Raw genomic sequence first — 12515 nt, 5'->3', positions numbered from 1 at the left:
GGTTTACCTCAAGCAATGAGATTATTCCAGTTTCCAGAGCAGCTCTGCACCTGGAAAATTGGTGCTCGCAAATATTTAAGGGGCTCTATGTGACAATTTGTAGTAATTTACATGTACTAATCATTTTTTTATGAGCCATGTGTGGGCAGACTGTAACATGCTGTGAAAAATGCTTTGATGAAGTTGCTTAATGCTGCTGGACTGTGGATTTCTTTCTGAAGGATTCTCCATGACAGTCCAGTGCCTCGTCTCAGTGTTTCAGCGAACAACGGTAGTTAATGTTGTTTGAGAAGTAGAGTGCGCTAATACAAACTGACAACCGGCTTCCAGCGAAACACAGGGCCCCTTTAAAATAAAACGTATAGCCACACGTACAATGCTGTAATCCTTCAAACACCTCCAGATGACAAAAATCTTAATCCACATCCCCATTTTTATTTGAGTCAACTGTGGCAAACTTCACATTTTCGGGCAAATGTCCAGTTATTGAGGCCCGTCTAACACTGGAGGAAACACTGGCACAGTCAATATTCTATGGAACAATCACATTTTAATCAACAGGCCAGGTACAAACAATTTCAAGTATTATATAGCATCAACCTCTCCTCTAAACCAAGTCTTATGGGTTTTATTCCTGCTGTTACTGTACATTAATACTCATACTGTATATGACTGTAATGCAAACAATAATGTCAATATCAAAATGCTGTACAAAAAACAGGATGTACAGGAAATCAGTTGGGTAAGACACTCTTTACAGCATACAGATAAACATAAAAAATACAAAAAAAGGCACTTAAGAATATTAGACACACACACACACACACGCTCACACACACACACTCACACGTATATGTACACATACAGTATACTAAGAAATCATATACTTGAGCCCATGTTATCACACGATTCACCTGAAAAAGTTATTTTTACAATTATATCAGATACACTTGGCTGGGGAGCAATTCAGAGAACCTCGTCAGCTTACGATAAACAAGGCGTCATCCTACAGGAAGAGCAGCTGACCGAGTCAGGAAGGAGTGTTTACATCGTATGCATCACTGCCGTCTTACACCTCAAATGGCTTTTTATTTCACACATATCCGTCTGTTGTAACCAGGAACTCAGATGCCAAATGAAACATGATCGCCTTAACTTGCCTCTGCAAGAATGAACAAACCAAAACACACTTATATCATATTTAGTAAAATTAAACACAAGTATGGTGACGCTGTCGACCTCTGATATAACGAGTGTCATGATATGATGTTAACAACATCTCAGAGGTGAGTATAAAAATCTGCAGCTTCACTTTCTCCAGCAGCTGCTGACCCTAAAAAATAATTAGTCTGGTTGTCAGCGCAGTGTTAAATTACTGTAGCATTATATATGCTCATTAACTAACTCCTGCACTCTCATTAGAGAACAGTTCTAGGGGAAATGTTATTTTTGTGGAATATTTCATGGTATGTAAATGAACAAATGTTTCAAATATTGAATATCTGACAGAAATATCAGCAGCTGCTCTTCCATAACATGTTTTAATTGTCACATTCAGAGGGATAAAATCAAGAGGATCATCACTAACTAATGTTTAGCTTGGTTAAAAACTAATTTTGGCAAGTTATTGCAAGGTTAGAAAAAGAAGAACAATCATGTTCGTGACGCCATAAGTTCCCGACCATTTGTAGATTATATATGTATTTTATGTTGCGGTCAACAATTTGGAGAAACCTACAGCGCTCTCAACAGGAAGACACAGATTGTCAAAAAAGTGCAACAAACCACACGTCACCTGTTCGATCACATAACTTCAGTCACAGTCCACATCCAGTCATCAAGAATAGAGGGCTTTTAGGAGACACAACACACTCTGTGACAACCATATTGCCAATTACAGCAGAAAAAAGTATGGCTGTGTAATGTTTTTCACCACCAATTAACTCCACTTGAATGATTTTGTCTAAAATGTCAACATGGTTCTCTCATCTCATTGTCAATGGGGTTTTGTGAATGGGTTTTCTGTTAGATGCCTGATGTAAGGTCTGTTGTTAACACAAACTTAAGAAATGTTCACAATTGGTTGCCAAGGGGCTAAATGAGACTACAGAGGTTGTCGGGGACATTAAAGGAATTATATCTAGCAGAAACTATGACTACCAGTAGACGTTAGCATTTTAACTCAGATACATTTTGATATTGTAGCCAATAGGGCAAAGAAAGAGAAAGTTTGGCAGGTCACAGTAACCTTCATTTGACCTGAAAAGCAGCAGGGATCTTGACCTATTGCTATATGCTATATTTAGCCATCATTTGCACCTTGCCACTTGTCCAATAGGCCTTTATAGTGCCAGTGATTGTCTACAGGAGAGTTGTGATGTCACCAAAAAGCCTCGATTCTTAACTGTTTCTCACAGATATCAAGTCACTAACAAATCCCGTTTTTTGCTCAACAGTTATATACAGTTACCATAGGGTGCAGCTACCTTTAACTTGTGGAGTAAAATTGCAGAGCAGATAAATATTGCATTGTGCCTGCAAAGTGACAAATTCAAATCTCAAAAAACATGGTTTCAGAGTATTGCTTTGACCAATCAGCCAACCCCGGCCATTTTCACTCAGCTCCAGTGTGTGCAATGTTTGATGAGTAAGCAGGACTTTGTTTCCCAAAACAATCGCAAGACCAATATGACCCCTTTGGTTCAGTAACTACATTTTGCCTCTGCCACAGCTCCAGACCAAAAAAATAAGGCAATCTTTTGTTGTTTGAGTTGTTTCATAATCATAGCCCTGATGAGGAAAAGCATCATAATGCATGTTTGGGTTTCTACTGATTTGGATGGTTTTGAGATTTGATCCAAGGCGAGCTTGTTTAGCTTGACTCAGGATATGACCTCCCACCTCCCCAGTCAGCCCAGTCCACCCCCTGTTCAATACAGTGAAACAGATCAGCAAAGAAATAACAACATATTGTCAATGGTAAGCCCTTAACCTGAACTGATTCTAATGACTATCACATTGTATGAATGTGTTCTACTGTTACTGTCTTGACCCTAAGTGTCAGTGTCCTAAGGGGATGCCGAGGAACCTCCTAACTATGCTAAGAATAACGTTCTGGGGCTAAACAAAGATGCTTTCCTTACAATTGTACTGCTTAATTTTAAAAACAGTCGTTTTGTTCTGTCTGGAAACCTTGGTAACAATCGAACCCGTTTTCTCTACAAAGGAACCATCTCACTGTACTGGTTCCTCTCTCCTCGAGCTCCCGCCATCATAAGCGCTCCCTCCAGTCCGACCATACTGGAGCCGAGTCCTGTGCAGCCCTTTAGCCCTCCTCCAGCCAGGTCCTGGCACATCATGGCATCATGGGAAGACACAATAATCCCGCTACTTGCCAAGGTGGAGGTGGGGCTCTCCTCCCCCCTCCTCTGTCGCTCCGGTGTTGGAGCAGGTGCTCTGATCCCACTGCTTCCAGCACCTACGCCGCCTCCGACAGCTCCACCTCGCCTTTTAGGTGGCGGGCCCCAGAGGAAGGCGTGGGCAGGCCTGTAGTGCTGGCGGGCGTAGCGGAGCAGGCGTCTGCGGGTGGCTGGCAGGCGGATGGTGTAGACGTAGTACTCCAGGACGCTGTGCTGCATGTTGGGAATGGTGTTTTGGCACAGCGACTCCTCCAGGAACAGGCGAACCAGTGGGGCCTTGAAGGCCTCATAGCCAAGCTCCCCCAGGGACTTCAAGATGCGAGTGATCCGCAGGTAGTTGTGCTGCGACCTGGAAAGAACAAAGCAAGGTGAAAAGGTTTACTGGGATGAAGAAGGGGTTGAGAATTATGTTTGAGCAACATGATTGCAATGATACACTGTGTATATATTCCAGCTATGACTAGTATAAATGTCTGTTATGATTTAGGACAGTCTTTATTATCTTCATTATCAAAAATATGTTTGTCTCTGATGGTTGTTCGGCCTGAGAGGGATCTAGAAACTACGTTGCACCAGATGCTCAAGACGTTGTGTTTATCTGATGGGATGTTAAAAGGAGGGAATAAGATTATACTGAGCAGCTGCTTTATGGTGGAGAATGTGTTGGTTTTCATGTGGTTGGGATGATGGTAACAATTAACATTGGATACTTTGGGTTTAGAGGTGGTTTAAGACTTGAGGAGGTTATAGTAATAGCACTGAGACCATGCTGTGTAATACTACTAGTAAACACCCCAACATGAGACATTCAGGTTGGTTTCCATTGGAAGAAAGCGCAATGACTTCTCTCAGGCCAAGAAGCCATCCAAATCGAATGCGAAAGAAAAACAAATCAACCTTTAAATTACCCTTTAACCATCTGTTTGTTGGCTTGAAAACATGTTGTTTCACATTTGGCTGCTGATAGAAGAACAATTAAGTTGCAATGGATTTAGAATAATTGCCTTGCTAAAGGACACAAAAGCAGAAAGTGGCAACCCAGCCGGAAGTTTGCAGAAATTCTAGCAGCAATTTGACACCATGAAGCTGCTGCACAATGTGTTTGTGTGCGTGCGCGCTTACTCGTTGAGGTGCTGGAAGCGCTCCTGCCAGTTGGAAGCCCGAGCAACATTGCCACTCTTATCCAGCAGTTTAATGCCATAGAAGTCCAACATCAGGGAATAGGCCGCCAGGAATCTCCGCTTAGCCTCCCGAGTGCTTTGGAATTCCTGACAGGAGTAAACGCAGCAGGTTAGAGACTGAGACATGGAGACGACGCCACGTTTTTGTTTAGCTACAGAATGCTTTTTTTATGTGTAGATGGTTGTCACTAATACGATGAGGAAGTGCAAACAAATGAGACACGCAGCTCGAAGCTCAGACATAAACACGCTTGCAAACGTGGTGTGTAGAGTCTATATGTCTAAATTTGTGTCTTACTTTGATCTCATCCTGAGTCAGTTCATGTGCGTAGAAGTTGAGCCCTTGTTCTCTTAATGGGAACAGCCTGCCACACAGAAAAAGGATTAAAACACATTTGTTTATTCAGTAACGTAGATTACTTGACTGCACAACAGCTGCTGTTGTTGTCACTGGATAACAGACCAACAAAGCTAATGCCTCCATTGCTACCTTATGATCACAATAAGTAAGTAATAGTCTGACTTTACATTTCTACTCATCTCATCTTGGTAATGCTAGCACTAACTAGCTTGACAACGCAAAACAGTGTTCTTTCTTCTTATTCCTATTTCTTCCACAGAGATCATCAATTGGTGATGTTGTTGTATTTTTGCCTTAGATGTGAAGCTTTAGCCTCAGTCTTTAGCACAATATCATGTATGTATCCATCATCTGTATATTCAAGACCCTTTACAAAATAAGTCTGATGGAAATATTAAAAAGTAAACTAGAGAGAGTGTTTAAAACCAACTCTGGAGCTGACGTTAGCTTATTTGGCTTGCTACAGTGGCTGCAGCTGACAAAATCTAACAGCGACAGTGTTCTTTTCAGCCGTCTACATCGATGGTCCATGCCTATTGTCTACCTCTGTCTGACCTGACCACCATTATCATTTTAAACGGCCCTTTTAAACTGCCTGTGTCCTGTGTAGGAAGCAAAAGCTAAACAGGTATAGCGACAGGAACTAAAGAGGACCAGGCTTAGCGGGTACTTATTTTCAAATCCATTCCAATTCTAAGATGCCCCACATTTTACATTCAGGAAGCGCAGCTGATTTAAATCCTCGCACTTTTTTCTCGTGACATCTGTTCGACAACTGGACAGGAAAAAAACAAGCTTTGACGTGTCAGTCACTGCCAATTACGAGGAGTTTGTGCTATCACATTTGGGATAAATGAACACAGACAGATGCAATGTCTCACCACTGAATGTAGGTGTGATTGTGCTCCAGTTTGTCATAGTCGCCTCTCCACTTAGTCAGAATCTCCTCTATATAGATACCTGAGGAGAGACAGGGACTAATTAGCTGCCACACGCATTTGAAGTGTAAGTATGTTTGTGTTACATGCGTGTGTGTGCGTGTGTGTGTGTGTCTGTGTGTGTGTGTGTGAGCTCATTTAAACATTGGATCAGTTCACTAATCTTTTGGTCTTTCCCAGTCAAACATGACCTTTAGCCAAGCACAACTCGTTAAGCCCAAAGCCAACATCGGGTCTCTCCACAGTGGCAGGAGGTCTGCATGCATAGAGCGCGTGTGTATGTGTGTGTGTGTTTGTGTGTGTGTGTGTGTGTGTGTGTGTGTGTGTCTGTGTGCGTGCGTGTGTGTGTGTGCGTGCGTGGTCTCACCATCAGGCACCAGAGGGATCTTGTTCATATAGAAGCGCAGGTTGCGGTACTCGTTGGGTTGCCGGGACTTTCTGAAGTTCTGCACACAAACACAACAAAGAGATCACACTGGGTGTCTAAAACATTATATATCGACATTTGTGGATATCTAGGGCAGCACAATACATCATGTTTTCTTTGTGTGTGTGTGTGTGTGTTGTGTGTGTGTGTGTGTGTGTGTGTGTGTGTGTGTGTGCGCACGTACCGGGTAGCTATGACGGTATTTGTAGAGGTCCCTGGCAGCGTAAAAACTCCTCTTCATCTTTGGAACAGACTCTGGGGATTCAGTCTGCTGAGAAAGAAAGAAAGAAAGAAAGAAAGAAAGAAAGAAAGAAAGAAAGAAAATTATTCTCTGTTCAAATGCAGATCTGAAACAAAAACATCCAGTGTTTTCAACAGATGCAGCGTCCCACTCATCCACCATTCAGCTGAATTAAAAGCACTGACTTTGCTTTTGAGGTCGAGTGCTGTCATCATCCATTCCTTTCTGGCAAAAGAGGACAATTCACATCAGCGCTGCCGTGCAATCGCTGCAAAAGGACGCCAGAAACTAGATCTGATTCTCAAATTAAATCTGGGTCAGGCTAACTTCAACGGGTCAGAAAGGCTTGCACTAAGCCTAATCCTGTTAAATCGAACTATCTCACTATGGGAATCATATCGTGCACCCAGTACCTCGAGCTGTTTACTGCATGATGTTTCTTAATTTCATCTCTTTTTATAGCCAGGTTTGTGTCTGCCCTGAGTTTAAGCTTGACGCTCAAAGACCCAGACCATTCGTCCAGTTTAGAGTAAAAAAAAACATTTATTTCTTTAATCCGGCTAAATTCATCCATTCTCAGATGAAGCAAATGTAAAATTGGGACTTGAAATGAGCCAGACGGACACTTAAGGTTCTGCTAATGATGTATTGCAAACTAAATATACAGTACACACGACAGTCAGCCGCCACAAAATGTGTTCAACGTCCTTGAGCATTAAATCACGCTCCAATATGCAAACTCCAACACCAAGTTCTGGTTTAATCATTACGAAAACACACACACACACACACACACACACACACACAAAAACAATTAAGAAGTCCGATTGAATCATCTGAAACAATCTATCAAAGAGTGATTCAGCAGATTACAGTTTCTCTAATAGCCCTGTTATAACCTGCTGGTTTCAATAATGTGAAACAGTGTGAGGCAGCCTAATTACAACTATTGTGATCGTTCAGGGCACAGGGACCATAATCACGAAGCTGTAATCTTACCATAAACCAGCAGGCACATTGTGTTATTTCAACTGGAAAAGCAATATAGGGAATACATAACTACCTTTAATAATTAAATGTATCAGACTTATAGTATGTGGTAAATAATGCCACATTTGTGATACATCAGTAGGCTACCACATCATCATGCAGTTAATGGAAAAATTTGATTAAATACTTTTAATATTTCTTTGGTGTGTGATCCACACAAATTTGACAATTTCACAGTCAGCTTTGTGCCAGCTGCCTGTAGCAACAACCCTTCACTGTCCTGTGTAGTACACCTTTGTACAGGTACAAGTACAGTAACAGCAGGACCATTTCAGTGAAGTACGCTACTGTGTTGCCGATATAATGTCAGAATGTATCTCAACGACTGACTTAAGTTCACACCATGGAGTGAGTGGATATCTCTGCGTAAAGCACACGTTCACGTTCAAAATTGACACATTTTTAAATGGAGTTTGGCGGAACGCTCGCCCTCAACGTGACAGCATGTATCGGGGCTAGTGTGCTGCCCTTCTGTGTCCTGGCCTTGTCAATATTGGTGCGCTGCCGGTGGCACACATGTTACCGCAACGTGTCCCTTATCACCCCCCCGCATTGTCTAATCACACGCATACTACAACATGACCCCTCGGTGTACCTGCGGGGACGTTTCTCCAGGGTCTCCGGCGGCCCGCTCGCTCTCCGCCGGGCTGACGGAGTCGGAGATGCCGCTGTCATCTTCAGCCGCCGGCTCGTCGCTCTCTGAGTCCGACCCCCACGTCGAGTCGCATTCCTCAACGGTGCTCGGCTCCTTGAAACGCCAGCTGCCCAACAGATTTCCCATTTAAAAAACATGCAACGCCTCTCTTGTACTTCTTAGCACAGATTACTACATCATTTTCACTCAAGCCCCCTCGTATTTAGGTTTGTCACATTGCCCTCAGAGCGGAGCTTTTAAATGGCAGAAAAGGGGGAATTTCCAGATAAGCGGCGATGATGCGTGTTTCTGTATGAGAGGTGATTAGTGCGACGAAGCAGCAGGAGGCGCTTTTAAAGCGGCAGCCCCTGAATACTTACCTGAACGAGAAGCTTAATAATTGTCTTAAAGAGGATCATATTATGCGTTTTGGGTTTTTGTCGTTCCTTTATTGTGTTATGTAACATTTCTGTGCATATAAAAAGGTCATGCTACTGTCTGAAATGCCTGGTTCGGAGTCGAACCTTTATTGTTTCGTTTTACAAATATATACGTTTAACATAAAACAAAACATATACACTCCAGTCATTCAGCAGATATATAGTTGCTACTGCTGTAGTGGTAGAGCCCGGATAGCTTAGTCGGTAGGGCATCAGACTTTTAATCTGAGGGTCCAGGGTTAGTGGTTAAAGCCCCTGTTCGGGCAGTTGCAGTTTTAAGTTACAGTGCAGACTGAACTATGGGGCTACCTGTTGAGAAATCTTACACCTCTGTCACAGGTAAGGTGAGGTGGAAGACGGATCCATACTGTGACGTAAGAATCAAGAGCAGCGTGAAGTTAATTACACCTATATAGATGTTCTGTGATTTGGGGCAGCTGTGGCTCAGGGGTAAAGCCAGCGTCTTGTTATCGGAAGGTCACTGGTTCAGTTCGCCTCGTCTGCATGCGGAAGTGTCAATGGGCAAGATACTGAAACTCAAACTGCTCCTGATGTGCTGGTTGGCCCCTTGCATGGTAGCCACTGCCATCAGTGTATGAATGTTCTGTAAGTCACTTTGAGCAAAAGCGTTTGCTAAATCTAAATCTGGTGTTATTTTAGATCACACTACCTTCCTTGGCATGACCTGCCCTACCCTGCCTCTGATTGGCTACATACATCCTGCCCGTTAAGTAATGCACATGTGCAACTCTTGCCAAAGATTCAACAAAGGCCAGGTGTCTCACTCTGTAACTTCAGTTCGCTTACTTGTCATGCTGAATAGGGCACTGTTGTATTTTTGGCTTACTGCTCAGTGAACTACATCGTCTTGCTTAACACGCCTCACCAACACCAACATCGCCACCAACTCGGCACAAAAAGGTCCTAAATAAAGATGAGAATCACAGTAAATCTGGCCATATTGACAACTATGTGAACGGAGAGTTTGTCAATTCTGCATACAGGACCAGCTCTACAATGTTTAAATGATGGTTTTGGTGACCCCGTGTAAACAATACGACGTAACTAACGCAACTGTTGCGTAGTCTTTCAAATTACGCGTCTTAGTCTTACATTTCATTTGTTTTTCTGTCATCTTGATATTCTAGTGGATATCTGATGTTTGTGTAGCTACAGATGTTTTGCACAAAAAAATTAAATGTATCCACCTCATTCTTAGCTCCCATGATGCTTTGCGTGTAGTTTAGGTGCGATGGTAAAGGTGTTCTCATGGTGACACGAAGCTTATCCTCATTTTTGGAGCAATTCATATGGCGTATCATTAATTCATGAAGATCTAGGATGGTGACTGAATACTACTGACATTATCTTTATTGCTAAGCCCACTTAGCTAACGCCTCTGAAGATACTTTGTTATTTACACTAGTTCAGCCTAGCACAGGAATAATCACCCATAATTGTTTCCCCAGTGACCTTCTCAAGAAATTAGTGAATTTACAACACATTACCAAGACTACAGCATGTCTACATGAAGCAATAATAATAATGTGTTGTGTGGTTGTTTTATAGGAGGTATGTGTATAACATTTCTTGTGTTTTGCTTTTTGTCACTCTGAAGGCACCGATCTTGTTTGTTACCCAGTATTTTACAGTCCACAGTTTTTTTGATAGGCCCTCGCTTCGCCTCATCCTGCTGCCGTGTGGCATCAATCACTCCTTATACAGGGTCCCGGTAACAGCAGCATCAGGACCAGAGCTGCATCACGTGACACCGGGACAAGAGGAGGTTACGGTAACCCACCCCCCACACCACCGACCCCTAACCCACCACCCTCTGAGCTTATCAATGTCAAAAGATAGCTTGGATCGTCCAACATCCTTCACAGTGTAATATTTTGCTATTAATAAAGTAAATCTGTTAAAAAAGTAGGTTGTTAAAAGCAGAACCTTTCATTTTAACATTGTAGTTATAGAACTTTAAATGAAATGCTCTGGTTACTTGTTCCACCGCTGATATTTGCGTTGACCTTCATGTCATCGTGAGCTTGATGCGTGGTTTACAAAATACAGTTCTACTGGACTATCACCACAAGTTAGAAACAACTTAACTGCATATCACATTAGTGTTAACCTTCAAATGCACATACAAGTACAACCCTTGTAGGCATTTTTTGGTTTGGTTACTGCGGTAGGTCGACCACCCTGACGCTGGAAAGAGGAGCCACCTGGAGGGGAAACAAGAGCTCTTGGCAGCCTGAACGACACCTGTGACATTGATGCAACTCCGATCAAAAAGGTGCCTCTAGTCCCCTCAGCTCTGACGGCTGCTGCTGCGATGGATGAAAGTGATTCACAGAGGTCAGAAAAAAGTCATCATTCCAGTGGGAAAAAAAAAAAAAATATGTTGTGGTGTCGAAACGAAAAACCAAGTGAAACTGAGAAATGAGGCCATCGAGAGTGGTTAATGCAGTATCAACATCATAGTCTCGGTCAAGTCACCACGGCGGTTAGAGTGACCTCCTCAACTTTGACGGTAAGTCATTACGTAACAGCGATTAGCTGAGAAACAACTTGAGTAACATATAGCAAAGCTGATCTTTTACAGCTTTTCATAATTGTCCATTGGTCTGACGCCGAGTTGGATTTTTTATAAAACAGAAGTGAATGCAACATTTTGCATTCAGCTCGAACTTCCCAACTACCACGTCTGACAACAGCAGAACTCTACCAACCACAAATCAGTTATTGTTGACGGTGGAAAACCCAGGATCAGATGACTATCATGATCACATCAACAATGTTACAGAGAGACACAGAAATCCTTTTGATCGGTATTGAGGAAAACTGGTTCAGGCACAGCAGCAGCAGACAAACAGTCAGTGATGGGATCAGTATTTCATCTAAATATGAGCCATATGTACCAGCACCAAACCAATGGGGAGACTTCAACTGCTGCATTTCTTTGTTTACATACACTTATTGCTCTGACATTGGGAGTCAGAGGGCCTTTTTCCTCCCTCAGTAAGCTTTTTATTGCTTTCAGTCCAACCAGTTTCCTCTAATGTGTTGTTGAAACACAACACCTGAGCCTGTTTATTGGAAAATAATGACCCTCATGCTGTCGAGTGATATCATACACTTACACTGCCGCACAGTGTAAAAGCCGAGCATCAACCTAGTAGGGTTCCAACTAATGAATATTAGTTTTAGACTTTTTCAGAATCACAAAATGCCCCAGGTGACATCTTAAAAAGGTGTTATAAGAATTGGAAACCAACCTCTAAACAACTCTACACAAAGCCGCTAACTGCTGCTAGCTTGTATGCTTAGTTAACCGTGCAACAAGCAATCTTATTGGCCGACTCTGTCCAGACTGGGAGCTTGAAACCCCGGGGCGGTTGGTGTTGTTTATTATTGTACTATCCTCTAGAGATACAAAGTGGCTAGGTGCTAACTGGTCAGCATGCTAAATTCAGTGAATATCGCTGCAACCAAATACACAGATGTCTTTGAAATGATGTTGTTACGGCCCTAAAAGAAAGCTCTTAGCCCGAAGAGGTCTATTATAATTACAGGAGTCAAGAGCTCCAAAATGGAAGAATTTTATTTCAACAGACAGAACGTGACCAACAAAAGTGACACATAACTGACCCCAAAGCCTCCCCAACTAACTACAAACTGATGGGTCGGCAAAAAAAGAGCAAAAGATGGGAAGTCACCTCCGTCCAACCCTTACAGGGCCGTCGAAACCGGGCTCTTCCCTCTGCCCTACCCAAACATTCCCCAAACTAAACCCTACAACAGAAATAGCGCCACAAAACTGA

At 42.7% G+C, this 12515-nt stretch overlaps 1 protein-coding gene across 2 annotated transcripts; it reads right to left on the bottom strand.

The window, feature by feature from the left end:
• Positions 1–413: 413 nt before the first annotated feature.
• On the bottom strand, positions 414–8565 carry ogfrl1 (opioid growth factor receptor-like 1). Of its 2 annotated transcripts, none has more exons than XM_030442644.1 (7): positions 8213–8565; positions 6511–6597; positions 6267–6345; positions 5843–5921; positions 4899–4965; positions 4542–4687; positions 414–3768 (listed from the first exon to the last, which is right to left on the bottom strand). In XM_030442644.1, the coding sequence occupies exons 1-7, from the start codon at positions 8396–8398 to the stop codon at positions 3219–3221; spliced, it is 1194 nt and encodes a 397-aa protein (XP_030298504.1). In that variant the 5' UTR covers positions 8399–8565; the 3' UTR covers positions 414–3218. The 2 variants fall into 2 exon arrangements, with proteins under 2 accessions (XP_030298504.1, XP_030298505.1); XM_030442645.1 differs by having other exon boundaries at positions 6511–6594.
• Between the last annotated feature and the right edge of the window lie 3950 nt (positions 8566–12515).

The sequence above is a fragment of the Sparus aurata genome, chromosome 15 (assembly GCF_900880675.1).
Source record: "Sparus aurata chromosome 15, fSpaAur1.1, whole genome shotgun sequence".
Taxonomy (NCBI): domain Eukaryota; kingdom Metazoa; phylum Chordata; class Actinopteri; order Spariformes; family Sparidae; genus Sparus; species Sparus aurata.
Note: the sequence above shows the minus strand (reverse complement) of the source record. Positions and strands in the feature narration are given on the sequence as shown.